At 39.8% G+C, this 23,898-nt stretch overlaps 1 protein-coding gene across 1 annotated transcript; it reads left to right on the top strand.

Moving 5' to 3' along the window:
• The first annotated feature begins 5,187 nt into the window (after positions 1-5,187).
• Positions 5,188-12,359, top strand: ykt6 (YKT6 v-SNARE homolog (S. cerevisiae)). The gene is made up of 8 exons (XM_061928684.1): positions 5,188-5,400; positions 5,696-5,848; positions 8,996-9,078; positions 10,133-10,233; positions 10,306-10,410; positions 10,493-10,558; positions 10,694-10,795; positions 10,921-12,359. The coding sequence occupies exons 2-8, from the start codon at positions 5,745-5,747 to the stop codon at positions 10,954-10,956; spliced, it is 597 nt and encodes a 198-aa protein (XP_061784668.1). The 5' UTR covers positions 5,188-5,400; positions 5,696-5,744; the 3' UTR covers positions 10,957-12,359.
• Positions 12,360-23,898: the final 11,539 nt, after the last annotated feature.

Genomic DNA, 23,898 nt, shown 5'->3' with positions numbered 1-23,898 from the left:
ATAGCTTTGATGGTGATTGTTTGTTTTCGCCTATTTGAGAAAACAATGGTAATGGCAATGGTAAGTTTATTTGACTGTACAAAATGCAGCTGCCAGACTTTTGACCGGTGCACCCAGAACAGCCCATATTAACCCCATTTTATCCAAACCAATCCAATCCAATCCACTTTATTTATATAGCACATTTATAACACTAAAAAGTTTCCAAAGTGCTGCACAAAAATATTAAAAACAAAATTCAAATACTATCTTTAGCTCCACCAATGACTGAATAAAAACAAAATAAATAAATATAAAAACAATACAAAAAGAAATATGATTACAACGATTTTAAAGGGTAAAACTAATAATAAATTGAAATAAAATAAAAATGTAAAAACACAGAGGACCACACAACTCACATAGTGTTAAAAGTCTTCATTGGCTTCCAGTCAAATTCCGTATTGAGTTTAAGATTTTAGTTCTGACATTTCGTGCATTGCATGGTGGGGCCCCTCAGTACATCACTGACTTGCTATGCCCCTACTCTTCAGGGCCAGCCTGCGGTCTCAGGCCAGGATCTTAAAGATCCCAAAAACTTGTTTTAAAACCAGGCATTCCAGGCTATAGCTCCCAAACTCTGGAACAATTTGCATCAGTCCCTCCGTAATCTTGACTGTGTTGAAACTTTTACGAAACATTTCAAAACTTCTCTTTTTAGTAAAGCTTTTAGTTAATGCATCTTTTAACTATCAACTTTAATCCACTTTGTATCCTTTTTATGATGTTGCCCCTGTCACCTATGTTTTGTAGAGCGCTTTGGGGTTTTCTCTGTGAAAAGCGCTTTATAAATAAAATGTACTTACTTACTGTTTCAAACATCCATCCATCCATCCATTTTCTACCACTTGTCCCTTTTGGGGTTGCGGGGGGGTGCTGGAGCCTATCTCAGCTGCATTCGGGCGGAAGGCGGTGTACACCCTGGACAAGTCGCCACCTCATCGCAGGGCCAACACAGATAGACAAACAACATTCACACTCACATTCACACACTAGGGCCAATTTAGTGTTGCCAATCAACCTATCCCCAGGTGCATGTCTTTGACATGCTTCAGAATATTACAATAAAAGGAATAAAATTCCCTTGCACAACACGCCCAAAATGTTTGGGTTTTTTTTAATAAGAAGAAGACCTTATGTCAAATCAGAATCAGAAATACTTTATTAATCCCCGAGGGAAAATGAAGATTTTCAGCAAAATCCCATTCAAGAGCAGACAAACATTACAGGGAGACAGAACAGGATCGCTGACGGGTCTGCCAACTTCCGGCGGCCCTGACAAAAAAAGTGAGAAACAGATATACGTTGGAGAGGGGGGTCCAGACTGAGGCCAAGGGGAAAAAAACCTCATAGCCATAGCACACATAAACATGTGTGTAAGAGGCAGAGGTGGGACTAAGTCATTGTTTTGCAAGTCATAAGTAAGTCTCAAGTCTTTGCCCTCAAGTATCGAGTCAAGTCCCGAGTCAAGACAGGCAAGTCCCGAGTCAAGTGCCGCCAGTCGCAGCTCCACGACGCCAAGTGCCGCCAGTCGCAGCTCCACGACGCCAAGTGCCGCCAGTCGCAGCTCCACGACGCCAAGTGCCGCCATGCCAAGACCAAGACCCGCCATGCCAAGACCAAGACCCGCCATGCCAAGACCAAGACCCACACCAAGACCAAGACCCACACCAAGACCAAGACCAAGACCAAAACCCACACCAAGACCAAGACCAAGACCCACACCAAGACCAAGACCCGCCATGCCAAGACCCACACCAAGACCAAGACCAAGACCCACGCCGAGCTACGCCGGTGGACGCGTCACGCCGAGCTTCGCCGCTGGACGCGTCACGCCGAGCTTCGCCGCTGGACGCGTCACGCCGAGCTTCGCCGCCTGACTTGCCACGTCGAGCTGCCACGCCTGCCAAGTTGACGACGCGCCTGCCTCCTCGTCGGCTACGGATATGGCCGCTACCTGGTCGCCCGCCACGCCAAGTGCGCCCACCTCCCAGTCGGCCACGAATGTGGCCAATCCCTGGGCGCCCGCCTCGCCTGCTGCAGCGGCGTTCCACTCGCCGCCGCCACTTGACTTTGCCTCGGTGGATTCGGGGCCACTTGGGCTGGCGACCCACCGCCATGTCCCCCTCCCGCCCTCCCATGACTCTTGTTAATTTTTTAATGGACATCTGGTATCTGTCCTTAAGGGAGGGGCTCTGTCATGTCTGTGTAATCATGTTTTGTTTTAAGTCATGTTTTGTTTAGTTTCTGTCTTTTCACTCCCTTGTCTTGTCACCATAGTTACCCATTAGTTTCACCTGTCATGTCATGCACCTGTTGTTAATCATGTCTGTGTTATTTAAGCTTTTCATTTTCTGTTGTTCGTCCTGGAGTCATAGCCTTTCTCACCCTGCTATCCTCGCATTTCAAGCCCTGTTCACGATCCCATGCCACAGTAAGTTTGTTTATTAAGCCACAGTTAGTGTTTTGTTTAATTGTTCATAGTTTCTGCCAATGTGCAAGTTTTGTGTTTATAGTCTAGTTTTGTACCTCCGCCCCTGTGCGCGCTTTTTGTTTGATCCTTTCTTTGTAGTTATAGTGTTAAATAAATCATGTACCCACCTTCAAGCCATGTCCGGTCCAAATTCTCTTGCATCTTGGGAAAACAAAAACTCCACAGTCCAAGTCATGACAGGTTATAGGTGATACATCACATTCAAGGCCAAGAGCATGGATATATAATAAAGATACAAATACTTGCCGTTAGTTCCAATAGATTCCTGTCTATTTCCATTCTAAAAGTTATGTATTCATATTTTGTGCAATATTTCATAGATAGATACACTAATGTTAGCTTGTTTTGGTCCAATTTTCCATGCGTAAATACATATGTTATTGCTAACTACTTGAGTAATAGGACTGTGTGCAATCATACCAGCACTTTAACTTACTAGGCCAAAGGAGATGTGTATTTTCTTCCTTCTACACGATTATTATATGCAACAATTTAGCACTTTTCCATCTGCCTTATGCACTTTAACTACTATTGTCACTTTGTTCCTGATCTGCCCTGATCTTAGGTCATCAACCTGCCGCCGACTGCAGATGGAACCTTGCTTTTGGCTAAGATTTAGCACCTTTACATTTGATATGTTTATTCATGTGCATTGTCCCATGTAACAAAGATGTAACAAATCTAGCAAATGGCGACTTCCTATCAGGAGTTTTGTAATACATCTATGAACAAGCATATTGGTGTGTCTGGTAGGACTGGCCAAAGTTAAGTAGAAGAAAATGCGGTCGATTATAACTTATTTAATGTCTCTGTGCGGCCCCGGAGGAAATGCATCACGGACCGGTGCTTGGGGACCACTGCTTTTAAACACAGACTAATATATTTACACAGATTGTGTATGCTTTTAAAAAGCTGTATTTATTTATTAAAACAAGTGCATTTGAAATTGCAGGAAAAAAAATTGCACTTCATAATAGCACTATTAACCAGTCATTTTAAACATTTAACTCATTCTTTTACAGAATAAACACATTTGAAAAAACAAGTGCAACTGTACTTATTTGTACAAAAGTGTTAACATTGTATTTCCATGGCATATTGCATTTGAACTAGTTCCACAGCAGTCTCTATCCTGTTCTTACCTTATCTCATTGATCTCATCTCATACTGTATATGTGTTTATGTGTGCGTACACATGAAAAACATAACAAATACATGAACATAACAATGAACAGAGTTGTACTTTTTATATGTCAGGGCCCTATGCAATATGTACACATATTCTTAATATAGTGTACATTTTAACTGACCTTTATTTTACTATGTTTGTCTTTTTGTAGGTGGCTAAAATACGCGGTGATGCTGACCGCCGTCTAACGTTACGTTACTGTGTGTGATACATTGACTAACGTAACGCTATGTATAAGTACCTCATGCAACCCTGCTTAAAAAAAATCACTTGACAAAAAGTATGAATAAGGTAGTGAACTGCAGTGGACGCAACAGATTGCCGTGTTTGCAATAATGTTAGCAGAGAGTTTACAGCCTCACTGATTTAACTACACGACAAATAAAAGTTACGTTACTAAGCCAATAAACGTTAGCTTACATTCAAAACTTACCGTTCTTTGTGCAACTTCAAATGTCGAATGAAGTTGAAAGTTGTTGCGTCTCCGTCTGTAATCTTCGAACCGCATGTTTTGCATATTGCCATTCGTTTTTTGTTGACCAACTCGTAGTTTTTATACCCGAACAAAACTATCCTTGGTATCATTTTTTCCTCACTGGCGTGTTGTTTGACAGCTCTTCTTCGTTGGTTGTACTGCAATTTGATTGGATGAATGCTCTCGGATGAAAACAACGTGGATCTAATTTGATTAGATGTTGTACTGACAGCACACACGCTGACAGACACACACGTACACAATGAAAGATACAGAGCTCTCCTGAATAACTTTTTAATCTTTGGGTTTTGGGGGAAGTAGCAAGTCTTGTCAAGTCAAAAGGCTCAAGTCCAAGTGAAGTCACAAGTCATTGATGTTAAAGTCTAAGTCGAGTTGCAAGTCTCTTTACATTTTGTCAAGTCGAGTCTAAAGTCACCAAATTCATGACTTGAGTCTGACTCGAGTCCAAGTCATGTGACTCGAGTCCACACCTCTGGTAAGAGGGAAACATCAAAGAACACAAAGGACATTAAAGACATTAAAAGAGCTGAGCTGATGCAACCGGCTGCCACGTCTACACACAACCACAAAAGCAAAACAGCAACAACAAAAAATATATACACTGTGGTGTATATGTTTAATATGTTTAAATCTGAACAAAGACATTGTTAAGGCATTAAGGTATTTTAAGGCATTACTTTGGCAACATATTATCTATATGTTCATCTGTTTGTTTTACCCCTGTAAAATGGCTTCAGAAACTGCAAAACCTGCAGAAACTTTAGTGTATTACTTTGTTTATATATTACTTATATGTGCTCAAAAATTTAAAGCAATCATTTATTATAAACAATACTACCAATAATAAAACCGTTTTTTTTTTTTTACACATTTTACGTTATCAACTATTTTTGAATTACCACAGTAGTCTACCTACTTATACACTTCTAAACGATCTAAATCCGGAAATATTAATCTAGGATATTTGTTTCCACCGGCATGAACATGTTGGGGGACCGAAAGATGATCGTGACGTGGTGATTGGTCACAAGCAAAATAGCATCTTCCAGACTACTACACTCCACTGGGATTAAGTATTTTCGGATTTAAATCCAAAAGAAGGACAAAATCTGTTTTTCTAAGAAAATACATAGTCTATTCGGTTTGTTATTTTAATTGACCAATTCTTCACCGACTTAACGGGTAAGTTAGCTCCGGCCTTACGAAAACAAGCTAGCATGCTTAGCTAACAACAGCTCGGCCTAATTTAGTGTATAGTCATTTAATTTGCGGTTAAACACCACAACGTGCTAACATTCTAAGGGCTCGTTGTAGTGTCGTCTAAAGTTTGCAGTGTTGACACAATTTAGCAACTACCGTAACTTGTTGGCTAACGTTAGCACTTTTGCTTCTTTAGCTGTGTTGACTGACGCGAACTGATAGTAGTAGATGCTTGTCCTTTGACCTACCATTACGTCATGCTGCTCCTGTTTTTTAGATCATCCTGCCTGTTGAGACGTGTCAGTTTAGACTGATCCAACGACACCATGAAACTGTACAGCCTCAGCATCCTTTATAAAGGAGCCACCAAATCCAACCTCCTCAAGGCGGCCTACGACCTCTCTTCCTTCGGCTTCTTTCAAAAATCTAGGTGGGTCTCACTGGTAGTACATTTTACTTTAGGAAGGTTATGAGGTGGCGACTTGTCCAGGGTGTACCTCACCATCCGCCCGAATGCAGCGGAGATAGGCTCCAGCACCCCCACGACCCCTAACGGGACAAGTGGTAGAAAATGGATGGATGGATGTTTGTTCTCTCGTAGGCTGTAACGTTGATGTTTTCAGAAACGCACATTCCCCACTTCCCTCGGGTGTTAAAAAAATATCCATCAACACGAGTAAAAAAATATGTTCATATGAAAACATATTTATAATTGTTATGCACAATTTGTCCAATCAGAAGCCCTGAAAATGGAGCTTCAGATGATTTTGTACCCTTATAACAATTATGTTCTCAATATAGTAACACATTAGATTTACAATGATTTGTACATTAGATTAGACCCCGTTTACACTATAAGGTTATCCAGGGTAAATCCCACCTAACCTTATCCGTGTCCACACACAACAATGCCACCGTTTAAGACCACCTCACCCCTGCGTCCGCCGGCGCAACGCGACCTAATACGCATGCACGGAAAATGAGCATGTCAAAGTCACCTCCTTTGTGTGCAAGTTCTTAAATTTAACTTATCTGAACAATATCTAGTGTTGTGGTATTTCAATTAACTGGAATCCAGTGTGCTTTGGGGCCCTATTGTAGTGAATCACACCTGAGCCATAAACACATGAAAGTACACGATGTGACAAAGAACATTTTACAACAATCAGTCTCGGGATCTAGATATCTGGTCAGGACACTCCTCACTCTTTTGTCTTCACCTTCATTGTCCATTCGTTTTTGGTGACTTTATATACTCTGGACCTAGACATTGAGTCCGCGACATACATGGCGGACAATAACTCATACAGTCTGCTTTGCCAGTCCAAATGCATTCACCGTTTTCCGTAGTCTTCCCTCGACGGCCAGGTAATACAGAGCACACGCTACCTTTTTTTATCACATCCACGGGAGCTTGCATTCTTGTTGACTCTCCTTCGACAATTGGACAAAGTTTTTCAGTAAGTAGAATCACAGCTGACCTGGACATTCGAAAGTTCTCTTGCCGTCTGAGAAGTGTTGTATCCGAAATAGCTGCTATCGCTTTCTCTTAAGGTATCCATGTGTGATTTCCACAAGCGTCTGTACAAACGGAAGGAGAAACACGGGCATGTCTGGATGACTCGCCTCTATATTTCCAGTGGTTAGCTCCGAGTTACGAAACCGCTTTATTATGAAGCTGGCTGTGGCGCGTTCTTTCTGGCGTCACTTCCTCTCCTAACTCAGTTTGTAAACGATCAATGAGTCCATACAAAGCTAAGAGCCGGAGATTCAAGTAATATCCGTGTAAAAAACTGTCCGAGGAGGGGGACCTTAAATGATAGTTTAGTGTGGCTGAAACAGGGCTTACGCTAAATAATTATTCGTTTAAGGGGTTATCTGGTTTAGTGTAGACATAGCCACTTTAGTCATAATTTTTGCGCTTAAACTTCTCAGACGACTTTTTCTCCAGACTTCTTCTGTTTGAGATTTTTAATACTGCCTTACGTGGTAGAAAAATGTATTGCAACTAAGTACGGCTGTCACCCATACGGACCACAGCTGAAAAAACAATATTTTTCTGGCGGCCTTCTAGAGCAGTGGTTCTCAACCTTTTTTCAGTGACGTACCCCCTGTGAATTTTTTTTAAATTCAAGTACCCCCTAATCAGAGCAAAGCATTTTTGGTTGAAAAAAAGAGATGAAGTAAAATACAGCACTATGTCATCAGTTTCTGATTTATTAAATTGTATAAAAGTGCAAAATATTGCTCATTTGTAGTGGTCTTTCTTGAACTATTTGGAAAAAAAGATAGGTTTTTATTTATATTTATAAAAGATTTTTGAATTGTTGCTATTTTTAGTATATTTTGAAAAAATCTCACGTACCCCTTGGTATACCTTCAAGTACCCCCAGGGGTACGCGTACCCCCATTTGAGAACCACTGTTCTAGAGGACCGTTTCTTAACTCTATGATTAAGAAACACTGTCATAAATTACTGCACAAAAATGTTCAGCTACAGCAAAAGCCACAGCAAAGACAAACAACACAACACTATAACGTAAAGCCGCAACACAACTTTAATCCACAAAAGACAACACAACGGAAGTGACAGCAGAGCAAGTTACGGCAACACACCGACTTCCGGAACACAACAACATGCAACTGGCAGCCAAGGAAAAGTCAATTTATCAGAAACAAATAAATATAAGCGACGTATCAAGTAGGCTATGGAAATCAGGATGCGAGGGGCCAACGCCATCAATGGGTATGAGGGGGCGGTCTTTCATGGGCGATACCTGGGTGGAGAACAGAATACAGATATAGCCGGGTCAGGGAATTTATTTATCAGGTAAATCTACTGTTAAAATATTGGTTGCTATAGTTAAAGTTAAAGTCCCAATGATTGTCACACACACACTAGGTGTGGTGAAATTTGTCCTCTGCATTTGACCCATCCCCTTGATCACCCCCTGGGAGGTGAGGGGAGCAGTGGGCAGCAGCGGTGCTGCGCCCGGGAATCATTTTTGGTGATTAGTTTTATTAGAAATTGCTTGAATGATGAAAATGTTAGCAGAAAACTTCCATTGCTGATTGCACTTCATTTAAATAAGACGTGCATACACAGGACATTAATTGTTGTTTACTTGCTTTTTTGTACCCATTATTTATTTATTCAAGAAATAACAGGATTATAGGAAACTTCACCTGCAGTTTCCAGTATCCAATTTTTATTTCATAGACACATTGGTTGATTTTTGTATGCTAATAAGTTGCTGAATCGATTTCAACTCACTGAATCGTTTCGGAACGTATCGTATATCGTCCCTGAATGGTATTGGCAACCACAAATTCTGAATTGAATCAAATCGTTGTTCAAACAATGTGCTCGTAAGCCAATATTGTCATGTTTTAATTATAAAATTAGGTTTAAAAACAATGTCGCACAAGACAAAAAGCGTTCAAAAATAGTTTTTAAAAACACCCTGTTTTTAAGGAATAAATCAGATGTTTGCATGTGGACAAGAGGGCAAAATGTGTTTCTAAAATATCTATTTATGTGGACATGGCTTTACTGTCTTTGATTTTTATTGTTCAGCGTCCAGGAGTTTATGACCTTCACCAGTGCTTTGATTGTTGAACGGACAACAGTTGGAAGTCGTGCCTCTGTCAAAGAACAAGGTAAACATTTACCAATTTCAGTAATTTATTAGTCCTTTTAGTAAGTACTACATTCATAGTAGGGATGGGATGGTTTGAATCATGTTTTTTCTTTATTTTGTGGAGTTGTGAAGCCCGAGGCATTTATGTCGGAAACATGGCGAGTGGAAAAGTCAGTCAGAATGAATGGCTGTGCTGAATTGGAGCACTTGGTCAGACCTGCCAACTCTTCCAGATTCTCTGGAAGACTCTCAGATATTGCCTTTGTCTAACGACATCCCGATTAAAGTTCAGAATCTTCTGGATTGTGATGTTTTTGTTTGGATATAAAATATTGTGGCTTTTGCTTGGATGTTTAAGAGGTGGTCGACCGATCAACAATCACTTTATTAAAACAATTGAAACATCTCAAACCGCTTCACTTAAAGCAAGCAACATTTCAAAGCACATGCAGAGGCAGATAAAGTTGCTGACTAGTAATGACACTTCAAATGCAGCTACTGACGTCTTCTGGAGTTAATGAAAAAATTGTCTCAAGAGGTTGCTTACAGCCACTAATCTGGCACTAATTAGACATCTCAGCAGTTATTTGCTATTGTAGACCCATGCACCCTTGAGAGACAACATATGAAGAACAGCTGTCAGTATAAACCAGTGCTTCTCAAATATTTTCTGTTACGCCTCCCCAAGGAAGAAGAAAATATTTTGCACCTCCCACCCCTCTCCACCGACACTATAAATAGGATAATTTGTCTATACAATTCTATAAGTACACCTCTGCATAACATTGTCAGCTTATTTACATTAAAAGAAACAACACACCGATCTTTCTTCGTCCCTCATCATGGTTACAGTGAAACCAAAACTACATACGCTTCATCATATTCTGGTACGGAAAAAAAAAGCATGTTTCCCGAGGTCACTCTGGCATCGCACCGCGCCCCCCAGTGGGGCCTTCCCGACTATTTGAGAAGAACTGGTATAACCGAAAGTGCTGCAGTCTTAAACCACAGGTCACAGCTAACAATATTGTTTTACCTCACAAATATTAGTAATGGCTATGTTGCTCCCACAGAGTATCTGTGCCATGTGTATGTGAGGAATGACAACCTAGGTGCGGTGGTCATCGCAGATTATGAATACCCACAGAGAGTCTGCTTCACATTGCTCGAAAAGGTGGGTACAAAATATATAATGTTGATGATTGTCACACTTCTGCGTCCATTGAAATGTGGTGTTGTGTTTTAGGTGTTAGAAGAGTTCTCCAGGCAGGTAGACAGTATAGACTGGCCCTCTGGGAACCCTGACACCATTAACTACAAAGCCCTAGACATTCACTTGTCCAAATACCAGGTTTGCATACTTGAAATTAGCCAATACAAGTAAAAGCTGGAGTTACTTGTGTGCTGAATGACAGTGTTTTGTTCCTCCTCAGAACCCCAAGGAAGCAGACGCAATGACCAAAGTGCAGGCAGAGCTGGACGACACAAAGATAATTTTGGTACAGTAGCTTTCTATTTAACACATTTTATCGTAATGAGCCTTAAAATGAGACTTCTCTAGATTTCTGGCACTAACCCTGTATAATAGCAGTCGCTCATTATTGGCATGCTGAGTAACATGTTATATCTTGCAGCACAAAACAATGGAGAGTCTGTTGGAGCGAGGAGAGAAACTGGATGATCTTGTGGCCAAGTCAGAGCACCTGGGGACCCAATCCAAAGCCTTTTATAAGACCGTGAGTACATATTTCTTTCTCATTTAGCAATTGGGTGGTGTTGATTTACTTATTGTAAGAGCAAAACACTGTTTGAGGAAATAGAAACTATTGAGTAAAGGAGTTCATTAATGCCCCACTTGCAGGCACGGAAACAGAACTCATGCTGCGAAATCATGTGATACTGCTGCCTTGTCTCTGTGGACATGCCTCTCTCTGCCTTTCTGCTCAATCTGGTCCTACATCCCCCATCAAGCACCAGCAACACTCGCTCAACACGACAGACGTCACATTGAAGGGTGGCAAATTTGCTGCCAGCCAGCTGCGTCAGGACCTCTCTGATTTTGGACTATGGGGGCTTAAGGAGTGATGGCGTTGGTGTCAGCGGAACCTTTGTTGGGCTTCAATAGCGGATGAGGACGTGGTAGCGTGATCGTGTATTATGGTGATGTATTGCTGAAACCATTTATTCTTATTTCGATTGAATTACCGTATTGACACAAATATAAGACGACTCTTATTTTCAAAAGACAAAGTTACAATATAAATCTTTTTGTGGGTATCAGATTTGTCAGCTGGTCGGTTACAATAAAAAATGTCACATTTCTTAGTTGTTCAACAGTTGTTTGATGACACAGCTTCATTATTCAGCGTTAACCTAAAATTAGCATCATTACACCTGCATCACTCCTGGTCATTGGTGTGTTTAAGAGATGGGGAAAAATATCTGATTCACTTGGGGAGATGTCGTTTGGCGCCACCTTTTGGTTCACATGCAAGAAAAAATAAAATTCTAGGGGAACATGGTTATGTTTTGATCAATACAGTACATCTTAAATTCCTAATGCTTAGTATACTTCTTTTTAAACACAGTCTCATGAATGCTGTCATACTTCACAATGAAGTACTTCCAACAAAAAATGACCACCTCAGGGCACGTCTATTAGACGTAAATGTCTTAATTGAAGTGGACAGTGACAGTTTTATGAGATGCCCTCTTAAAAAACAAAAATGCTGGTTTGTTTTCTGTCCCAAGATGTTCATATACATTTTCAACATTCCCACTGTGGTTGATTGTGTATATTTGTGAGGTGATTGTTGCCATTGCAGTGTGACAAACATGTATAGGACCCATTATGATGTTTTTAATTCTAGTAAGGACTACAGTGGAGCCTAAGTTGACCTTTTGTCCTAAACCACTAACATTTTGGCTGCAAAATTCGAGGTGCGACATTGAAGCATTGATTACTATCTGCCATTTTTTCCAAACTAATCTGAATTCGAACTGTTCTGCTTATAATTTAAACATGCAGATATGCCTTTGGTTTTACATGTTTCTATACGCTTTCTGCACTATGTATGCGTGTGCAACTTATCTTGTCAGAGTATGTGGCTTTTACAGTGTAAACTGTTGTGCAATATCGCTGCAGACTTGTGTACACAAGTCTTATGTCTAATTCCCCCTACATAAAGCCTGTGCAGGGTTGATTCTTGACTTAATAAACACTTGTCTGTACTGTATTAACTTTTGGTTTTATTTAAGTTCAAAATGACCATTTATTATTAAATACATTTGTAAAAATGGTTTGATGTGTCATGTCTTTTGTTACCATTTATCGAATTAGAAAATTATGTTTATCTAAGTGTGAATGTGCACAATGTGAAGATGAGCTTGCCTTGCTGTAGTCGCCAATGTTCGATGTGCAAACTCAGACTTTTTTTCCGAAGCATGTCCATTGAGGAGACGAAGCACCATTTGAGGTTCTAAGAAAGCTGGTTATTTATTCAAACACGCTGTTTCTCTCCTTCACCGTTGTGAATATGTGTCCACTAAACTTGTCTGTACATTTATACTACATATATATATATTCCCGATTGACACAAGTACAATAACGACTATTTTTTAGGAAAGAAAAGTCGTAGTCAATCATTGTTTTTGTAAAAAGTCCGAGGTTTAACTTGGTCCATGAACGAGACACAAACATGCGCTGAACATTTTCCTGACCGCGCAACCTCAAAATGTGGACTAAGGCGCTACACAGCAGCAACTTCAATAACAGCAGCGCGAACACATCGAAGGTAAGAAAATATAGAAGATCGAAATTAACCCAAAAGCAAAACTTTTTTTGTTCGTAACTTCACTTTACCTACTTCATTGGATGACTTCACACTGATTATTGTGTCCCCAGACACATATAACTGTATATTTGAGTCAAATAAATATTATTTTCACGCTTCTGTTTTTGTAAATGAAGTTTTGCAGTTTCACGTTATTTTATCTCAAATGTTTTACTCTGCGCCTGCGCCAAGTTTTTGCTCGCGTGCTGTCCCAAATCTGCTGTAGTGGTCTACTTCTGGCAGTATTTAATTACCCTCCTCGCGCTCTACATTCATAAACATGTCTGCAACATTATATCGTATCTCCTGTTTGCTAATACGTGATTATTGTCATGCATCTCCAGATGGTTGACCCAGATCTGACATGGCAGACATTGCAGGTTCTCCAGAAAAATGGTGAGCTTCTTCTTCGTCAATTCTACTCCATATTATGGACTCCATAATAACCTCCTTTGGAGGTCCTGTCAATCAAACTAGGCTGTACAGTGATATGTTTTCTACCCGGTCTTCACAACTTTAATAAAGTGATGTATAGGCGCCGTTCTACATTTCTGCCAGTGGGGGGTCGGTATGTGTGTATTTAGTGTTGTCCCGATACCAATATTTTGGTACTGGTACCGGTACCAAAAGTATTTCACAAAAAATGTACTCTTACGGTACATTAAACATGTTTCTTATTGCAAGTTTGTCCTTAAATAAAATAGTGACCATACAAGACAACTTGTCTTTTATTAGTAAGTAAACAAACAGATGCTCCTAATTTAGCTGCTGACATATGCAGTAACATATTGTGTCATTTATCATTCTATTAATTTGTCAAAATTATTAAGGACAAGTGGTAGGAAATGAATTATTAATCTAATTGTTCATTTACTGTTAATATCTGCTTATTTTCTGTTTCAACATGTTCTGTCTACACTTCTATTAAAATGTAATAATCGTTTATTCTTCTGTTGTTTGATACTTTGCACTAGTTTTGGATGATACCACACATTTGAGTATCAATCTGATATCAAGCAGTTACAGGATCAGACATTGGTCATATTTAAAGTCCTCATGTGTCCAGGGACATATTTCCTGAGTTTATAAACATAACATACATTTTAAAAAAGCAAAAGAAGATTTAGTGATGTTAAAAAATATCAATGTAATCATAGTAGTATCGATTAGATACGCTATTATACGTGGTATCATTACAGTGGATGTTAGATGTAGATCCACCAATGGCGTTTGTTTATATTGTAACGTCCCGGAAGAGTTGGTGCTGCAGGGAATTCTGTGAATTTGTTCTGTAGTGTTTATGTTGTGTTGCGGTGAAAATATTCTTCCAAAATGTGTTTGTCGTTGTTGTTTAGTGTGGTTTCACTATATGGCACATGTTTATGACAGTGTTGGCATTGTTCATACTGCCACCCTTAGTGACACATGTATGGCTGTTGAGTAAGTATGCCCTTCATTTGCTCGTGTGCAGTGTGTTCTAAGTCGAGATGATTGCGTCATTAGTTCATTATCAGGCACAATAGTGTCTTGGTAAGGCTTTGTTAATTATAGACTATATGATTTCAGACTTTTTCATCATGTAAAACAGAGCGAACTCGCCCACAAAAATAACAACAACAATAACGATTCTTCAAAAATAATTTTTAAAGATTGAAAGTCGCCATCAATCCCACGTGGGTGCTCCGCATTGTCCGTGGGTGCTCAGGCCCCAAAGCACCCACGGGATCAGTGCCTATGAAGTGATGTATAGTAATGTTTCTACATTTAATAAAATATGTATTAGTTTTGATTGAGAGGTAGCAGTAATGTTACTGCTACCTCTCAATCAAAACTAATACATACTTATTATAGGGGGAATGTTCCCCCTGTAATAAGAAAAACATTTAAATAGATACTAGACCTACTGTACCTATACTATCATTGCAAGTACGGTATCCAAACAGCACTGTATAGCACACCATGTGTGCACATTTGTAAAATATCTTTAGAACTTCCTGCCGCCCTTGTCTGAAGGTATTTATAATCATTGCCTGCCTTAACAGTCTTTCAAGAAGCCCGGTTTTCAGTTTGTAATGTCTTGTCCCCCACGTGAAGGTTCGACTGCAGCAGCTGCTCGTCCATCCAGCAGAAACGATGCTTTGGACAAGAGCAACGGGATCATTCCTGGTGAGCAAAGAAAACCTGCAAAAGTGAGAACAGTTTGAGTTGAAATGGTAGCTAGTAGGGCTGCGAATCTTTGGGTGTCCCACGATTCGATTCAATATCGATTCTTGGGGTAACGATTGGATTCAAAATCGATTTTTTCCGATTCAACGCGATTCTCAATTCAAAAACGATATTTTCCCGATTCTCTATTCATTCAATACATAGGATTTCAGCAGGATCTACCCCAGTCTGCTGACATGCAAGCAGAGTAGTAGATTTTTGTAAAAAGCTTTTATAATTGTAAAGGACAATGTTTTATCAACTGATTGCAATAATATAAATTTGTTTTAAAGGGGAACATTATCACCAGACCTATGTAAGCGTCAATATATACCTTGATGTTGCAGAAAAAAGACCATATTTTTTTTTTAACCGATTTCCGAACTCTAAATGGGTGAATTTTGGCGAATTAAATGCTTTTCTATTATTCGCTCTCGGAGCGATGACGTCACGTTGTGACGTCACATTGGTAAGCAATCCGCCATTTTCTCAAACACATTACAAACACCGAGTCAAATCAGCTCTGTTATTTTCCATTTTTTCGACTGTTTTCCGTACCTTGGATTCATCATGCCTCGTCGGTGTGTTGTCGGAGGGTGTAACAACACGAACAGGGACGGATTCAAGTTGCACCAGTGGCCCAAAGATGCAAAAGTGGCAAGAAATTGGACGTTTGTTCCGCACACTTTACCGACGAAAGCTATGCTACGACAGAGATGGCAAGAATGTGTGGATATCCTGCGACACTCAAAGCAGATGCATTTCCAACGATAAAGTCAAAGAAATCTGCGTGACGTCACAGGAAAATGGACGTGTGTATATAACGATGGTTAAAATCAGGCACTTTGAAGCTTTTTTTAGGGATATTGCGTGATGGGTAATATTTTGAAAAAAACTTCGAAAAATAAAATAAGCCACTGGGAACTGATTTGTAATGGTTTTAACCCTTCTGAAATTGTGATAATGTTCCCCTTTAACTAATAAATGAACCAAAAATATGACTTATTTTATCTTTGTGAAAATATTGGACACAGTGTGTTGTCAAGCTTATGAGATGCGATGCAAGTGTAAGCCACTATGACACTATTGTTCATTTTAAATTTTTTTTATAAATGTCTAATGATAATGTCAATGAGGGATTTTTAATCACTGCTATGTTGAAATTGTAACTAATATTGATACTGTTGCTGATAATATTCATTTTTGTTTCACTACTTTTGGTTTGTTCTGTGTCGTGTTTGTGTCTCCTCTCAATTGCTCTGTTTATTGCAATTCTGAGTGTTGCTGGGTCAGGTTTGGTTTTAGAATTGGATTGCATTGTTATGGTATTGCTGGGTATTGTTTTGTTGGATTGATTAATTTAAAAAAAATAAAAAATAAAAATTTGTATTTTTTAAAAATGAGAATCGGTTCTGAATCGCACAACGTGAGAATCGCGATTCGAATTCGAATCGATTTTTTCCCACACCCCTAGTAGCTAGACTCGGTTCACTGTGGTGCGCCACATATAATATACAGCAGAGTGTAAATTGAAGCATTATTATCAGTACCAAATATACAGTACAGGCCAAAAGTTTGGACATACCTTCTGCTCATTCAATGCGTTTTCTTTATTTTCATGACTATTTACATTGTAGATTGTCACTGAAGGCATCTAAGCTATGAATGAACACATGTAGAGTTATGTACTTAACAAAAAAAAACGTGAAATAACTGAAAACATGTTTTATATTCTAATTTCTTCAAAATAGCTACCCTTTGCTCTGATTACTGCTTTGCACACTCTTGGCATTCTCTCAATGAGCTTCAAGAACACCTGTGAAGTGAAAGAAAAAGAGGCAGCATTCTTATAATTTCATTAACATCCAGGAAGAAGGCAGTTTAGTTGTAAACTACTCTTCAGCCGTCCAGCTGCTGCACAAGCTTAGGCCACACGGGCCATGGGGAGAGGCCCTTTAAGCGAAACATTTGACACACCGAGCGAGTAGCAGAGAGAAGCTATCGTTCGCTGCTGTGCTAAGTCAGCACTGAACAACATAAACACAGGGCTACCAAGTTTCAGACAGTGACAAGAGTGAGACCTTAGTGTCATGATGCGTTCAAAGGAATTCAGCCTTTTTTAACAACGATTAGGCCTGTTTCAATGTCGATTTATACCTTAGAGCACCAGTAGAGTGAAAAAACAAGTTGCCTCTATATTAAACCTTTTATCATATATATCTGATGTATGACACGAAAGACTTACAAAGTTTGCAAATAAATAGATTTGATCAAAATAGTATAAATCTCACTGAGATTCCTGAGCCATTTTGAGAGATAATGAGCGAGCCCAGGGCATCTAGGAGACACTGAGAGTAACAAGCGGTAAAAAATGGATTAGAAAGGACAGATTAAAAAAATAAAATAAAATTATATATATATATATATATATATATATATATATATATATATATATATTTTTTTTTAACTTGGACCGTAGTTTGGGGACCCTTGAGCTAGCCAATCATGTGGTCGTGTGACGTAGAGGTAGAACACCACAGATCTCTTCCCCACCAACAATAATACTATCAACCAGACTTAGTGAGAGCCAACAACGATTAATGATGACCCAGAAACCTATATTGTTGATCCTGAATATAAGGAGGATGAGCTACACGTTTTACAAGCTGTGTGTTGAACAGATGCAGCTTTAGTGAAACACTAGGTATCATGTAGCAGTATTGCTAAGTGCTAAACAAGAAATACAAACTACAAACATAATAAAAAGATTGTTTCCTGTACAATGCCTGCTCTTACTTCGATGACGACTGATAGGATGTCCATAACTTCCCGTTTTAGATGAAGAAATACTCATGATCCACACGAAGGGTGAACAAGGAAGTTGCTCCCTGCTTGCAGATACTAGTAGTCTTCGGTTGTGTGTGTTTGTCCCCATCTCTGGGTATAAATCAGGGGTCTCACACTCAATTTACCTGGGGGCCACTGGATGCAGAAACTGGGTGCATGAGGCTGGGCCACAAGAAAAGATTTCTTAAAAAAATCTAACATGCACTTTTTAATGAATTCACCTTCTTTGAATGGCTATCCCGCCGCCCTAGCAACAGCGGGGTGTTGGTGGTAGCGGGGGTGTACATTGTGAGTGGTCTTTTATTTATTTATTTACCACTTACAATGCATACAAAAAAGAAAAACGATGAGGTAGTGACTTGTTCAGGGTGTACCCCGCCTTCCGCCCGAATGCAGCTGAGATAGGCTCCAAAGCGTGGACAGCCTTCCCAGAAGAGTTGAAGCTGTAATAGCTGCAAAAGGTGGACCCACATCATATTGAACTCTATGGGTTAAAAATGGGATGGCAGTTCAAGTTCATATGTGAGTCAAGTCAGGTGGCCAAATACTTTTGGCAATATAGTATATATCACGACATAAATGTTAGGCTGTGTGAGCTATCCCTAAGATCTATTGATGCATCTTCTTCTTTAAATGTGTGTGCTTGCAGGAGCTATTGCGGCTGCCTTGTTCATCGCACTGTTGCTGGGCCTCTACACTCTTAGAAATAAAAGTGCTAAGTAGAACCATATAAGGTTCTTCGGCTCGTCCTCATAGGAGAACCCTTTTTGGCTCCAGGTAGAACCTTTTTATAAAGGTTCCACTTGGAACCCTTTTGGAGGGTTCTACCTAGAACCCAACATGAACCTAGAACTGTGTGTGTAAGGTTCCACCCAGAACCCCCCATGAGAGGTTCTACAAAGAACCCACGCAGGGAGTTCCACAAAGAACCCTTTCATGTTTCAAGGGTTTCATCTAGAACCCACACAGGGAGTTCCACTAAGAACCCTTTTGTATTTCAAGGGTTTCATCTAGAACCCACACAGGGAGTGCCACTAAGAACCCTTTCGTATTTCAAGGGTTTCATCTAGAACCCACACAGGGAGTTCCACTAAGAACCCTTTCGTTTGTCAAGGGTTTCATCTAGAACCCATGCAGGGAGTTCCACGAAGAACCCTTTCATGTTTCAAGGGTTTCATCTAGAACCCACGCAGGGAGTGCCACTAAGAACCCTTTCGTATTTCAAGGGTTTCATCTAGAACCCACACAGGGAGTTCCACTAAGAACCCTTTCGTTTGTCAAGGGTTTCATCTAGAACCCACACAGGGAGTTCCACTAAGAACCCTTTTGTATTTCAAGGGTTTCATCTAGAACCCACACAGGGAGTGCCACTAAGAACCCTTTCGTATTTCAAGGGTTTCATCTAGACCTGACACAGGGGGTTCTAAAAACATCCCTTTTCAAAGGTTATCTTAGATAACCGTCTTGTCTTCTGAGGGTTCTATAAAGAACCATATTGTATTCTACAGATCAGTTTAGTTCATATTATATTGTGGTCATTTATCATGTTGACATTGAACAAACATTCAAAACATTTTAATGAGAAAAACATTTATTTAAAGATAGTCCAACAAAACAGGAGAGGCTGTGTAGGTCCCAGGGGAGAACAGGTCAAAAGTCAGCATAGGTCCAGTGGAATCAGCAACATGACAGGCCAGACACATCATACTGTCCTCAGTAGGTGAATTTGTGTAAATAAATCTCCAGCAATGGTGACATGGCAGAAAGAGACACAAAATAGTTTTAGTTCAATCAATTTAAGGTGCACTTGCTGAATTTACTGCGCCTTATTGTAAGCTATCTACAAACAATAAAATAATGCATGGTCCAATGAAAAGAATCAGTGTACATACTGTATGTACTAATTGTGACAGTGGAACAGAATCATGAGAAAGTGAGGGAATCCCACAAAGTTTTCACATTGATTTAAATAATGTTGAAATACTTTTCAGTGTTATGTAACAAGTACTTAAAATGTTACGTATTGTAACAATAATGGAAATCTAGAGACGTCACTATGCCCAAATCAAACAAAATGTATTGGTCCAAAATATGTATTAAATAAGGGATATTTTTTTATCAATATGTACAAACAAAGAGCAGCAGCAGGAATTTGACCATTAACAAGAACATAACGCATGAAATCCCATGCTGCAACACATCTACTCATTACTCCCCACTTCCGACACAGTTGTATAGTCTCTTCACTGAAATGGGTACAACACTGTGGTCCTTGATCCTCAACACAAATCTTTCAATGAAAATAAGAGTTTTTCTCAGTTCCTTTGGGTACTGGACAGCAAAAACAAAATAGAGTGACATTAATGCACTCGTAGCATATGATTTGTCCATGCTGCTGTCCTCAGTCAAAACCTGTATACCATCCAGGTATAGGGTTATCCTTTGTGCCTGCCAAGGGTTCCCCTCGTGTGTGTTATGGAACATGATTGCTGGAGTAGGCACGCTTGGCTCCTATGCAATAAAAACAGATACATGTCAGTAAATAAAACCTGCTGTGAAAACAGCAAAATGACTCAATGTTGCCATAATATGGATAATGCCAATTCCTAAATCTTGACCTTAAATGCAGTTACCTCCAGTACAGTGTATAGCAAGGATGAGTCCTCTCTGAAAATGGAAGGCAACAGTAGAATTGCTGCATCCCTAATGAGTCCTGAGGCAATAAAATTATTCTGTAATATTTTTTGTTTTCAGAAATACAGATTGTGGCTCCTATAGATACACATATAGGCCTAGATACCTCGTCTTACTGAATCATCCAGGCAGGCATTGATTGCCCTCTGGCAGCAGTCCTTTAAGTCACACATAGATGCTCTTTGAACCATTTTCGTTGCCATTCGAACCAGCTCTGTGACCATTCTGCGATCAGCTTCTACAAGGAATTGCTCCTTCATCTCCCACAGAAGCTGTAAGGAGGGATAAAAAGTGTCATCTCAAAATACTTGATCATAAATGAAATAATACACATACTATTAAATATGGTCAATTCAATGCTTGAAGATACCAACTATTTTAGGAAGCTTCAGTGCGGGAAACTTTTCGATGATTTCCTCTGCCTTGGCAGTTGTCATGAAGGTATTTCGGTATGCATAGGTTCGTCTCATTCTCTCCTTTAAAGAGTTCAGATCTGGGTGTACCTTAAGCATCTCTATAGACATTTCATTGATATGAGCTTCAATGCTCCTTTCATCCTCTCTACATTCTTCACTCTCCTGAGCCTATATGCATTCAAGAAAAATGACAAGCAATATAGTAAGAGGTAACCATTAAGATGAGGTATACATGTTTTTTAAAAAGTTATATAATATGGAAGAATCATCCTCTCTGTAACCTTCGTCTTGTGTTATCTTTCTGCTACCACTATGTTGGAGACCAAGCTCAAGCCCAGTCTCCCTGCTCCTCCTACCCGCACATTAGTGTGTGCTCAACATGGATGTATTAGATCCATGGTGCACACCAGCCCATCCATCCCTCCAAAGACGAGCTAGATGGCGACCGCAACGCCGCTACCGACAACGTTAAAGCTCCTTCTAACATTGACAATTTATACTATAATATTTCATTAAAATAACAACTACGATAACCTTTTTAGAATGATTTAAGATTAATTGTACAGATATATTGTAACCTATTTTGTTATGGCAGCTCTCAGCAGAGCTTTGTCAGGTATTGTATTGTTTGACCACAATACAATTTGTTTGTTTGTTTTCTACAGGAAAACAAACAAATAAGCAAACGAACAAAACAACAAGAAACAAATGCTTAGTCCACCTTTTACCATAAAAGTCCTCAGCTAGTGTCAAGCATGCTGAAATAAGATATTATATTTAGCTCACCTTGATTCTCAGAAGTTTCTTCTGTTCTCTCTCCTGTTCTTCTTTGTTCTGTTCTGTTCACAGTAATCACTATTGGTATGTCACACCTGGTTTGTAGGCAGGGAAGACCAGACCATGTGGTGCAATCCATGGGGCAACCAGCTCTTAACTCACACATGACAGCCACCATCATGCCAGCTCCCTGGCCCAACACACCAAACCTTGCACTTTCCCCTGGGAGATCAGGGTTCAATTCCCAGCATCAACAAACCCTGATGTAGTAGCCTAAAAGTCAGCATTACAGTGTGATTTTTGCATCAGTTAAGGCTTGGCCTCTGACATCAAAGACCGTTGTCTATCAATGAACTTATATGCAGCTTCACAACTCGACTAAGCCAGTCAGCAGGGTACAGCAGCCATGGGATGAGGCCGATCATGGAAAAGTATGAGGAGGAGACAAATACATGAGTAAAATTGTCTGTAAAATAAGTGTTTAATATTTTTTAAATTGTCTGTCACTAATCCACACATCACCTCAGTATGCATTAACATGGTCACTCTGCATCAACCAGGCCTTGAACTCACAACTTCAAACTGTATCCCTAGATCACCTGACTTGTAACAAACTTTCAAAAGCCTTTGTAAAGTGAGTCATATAGCTCACTTAGATGCCCCAGAAAGAGGGGTTATATCCTTGCTGCAGGGGCCACCTTGCTAGTTATTTGCTGTGTGTCATTTCCTCCTGAAGAAGGCAGTAGTGTAACTAAATTAAATAAACACAATTATAACTGCTGCGCAGCGATGGGTCGGGTCCGGGCGATTTTTGGCAAATTAAGGCAATTCTGAGCAACAAACAGGAGAACAGGAAGGCAAGACAGTTGACATTATAATGTTCCTTTTGCACCATCCATCCATCCATTTTCTACCGCTTATTCCCTTTGGGGTCGCGGGGGGCGCTGGAGCCTTTTGCACCAGTTGAGGTTAAAATCCACAACAATAGAACCAAAGACTGTGGTCTATCACGCTGAGCTAATTGGCAAGTGACAATTCAACAGTGGCTTCACAAATTGATTAAGCCATTCACTGTTGTGCATGCATATTTGAAACCACTGCAAATATATCAGTTATCAAGACAAAAGTCTGAAAATACACCTATTGCATCTAGACAGAATGGAGATATTGGTAATTTGATTTTTTAATTGATTCGATTTGCTCCATAAGTTAATAACTGATGTTTAATCTATCATGACTCTAAAATGTATATGTTTGCTTCACAAAGACCACCTGGCATTTTCATAAGCTGTCATCACCACCTTTGTCAGGGCTTGAACCCAGGTTCTTTGGCACCAAGAACCAACTCCTAAATCACTGAGCTATTTCTCAAAAGGAATCACTAGCCAGACAGCAGTTGTCAAGGCAGATTTCAAAAATGGTCCTCCCAGTCACAGCTAATCTTTGCCTGAGTCAACAAGATTTGCTGATGAAGATCTTGCTTTCTTATAATTAATGGTTGTGGAAATAAATTGGTAACAGAACATTTCAGTTATAGGACTGCCATTATTTGTATGTCTGATCATAAGGTGTAAGGTAATAGGCTAGTATGGTGGACCTGATGACTGAAGGCAGCCAGCTGGTTAGCTCAGTCACTATTGCCAGTGACTTTAGACTGGGTGGCAGGTGTTCAAATCCCAAGATGGGCAATTATGTTACAGTTTGATCAACAGGATCTGGGGAAGAAGAGTTTGCTTTAAAATAAACAAACAAATTGTATATGAAAAGTATTTGTATCAGTAGTCACAAGGAAATGTATTTTGCACCATTATTGGCAAATGTTATCAGGAAGTATGTCCCTGGTGACACAGGATCTTATCCATGCTTTCAACAATCCCTGAAGAACTCTTTCTTCCAAAAACGGTTCTCTGGATCAAAATAGTTCTTACTGGAACCCTTAGTGTTAGTGAGAACCCTTTTAAAACCAATTACTCAGAAAAGGGTTTTTAAAGGGTTCTCTGGATCAAAATGGTTCTTACTGGAACCAGTAGCGTTACCAAGAACCCTTGAAAAACCCTTTCTTCGGGA

The sequence above is a fragment of the Nerophis lumbriciformis genome, linkage group LG33, assembly GCF_033978685.3.
Source record: "Nerophis lumbriciformis linkage group LG33, RoL_Nlum_v2.1, whole genome shotgun sequence".
Taxonomy (NCBI): domain Eukaryota; kingdom Metazoa; phylum Chordata; class Actinopteri; order Syngnathiformes; family Syngnathidae; genus Nerophis; species Nerophis lumbriciformis.
Note: the sequence above shows the minus strand (reverse complement) of the source record. Positions and strands in the feature narration are given on the sequence as shown.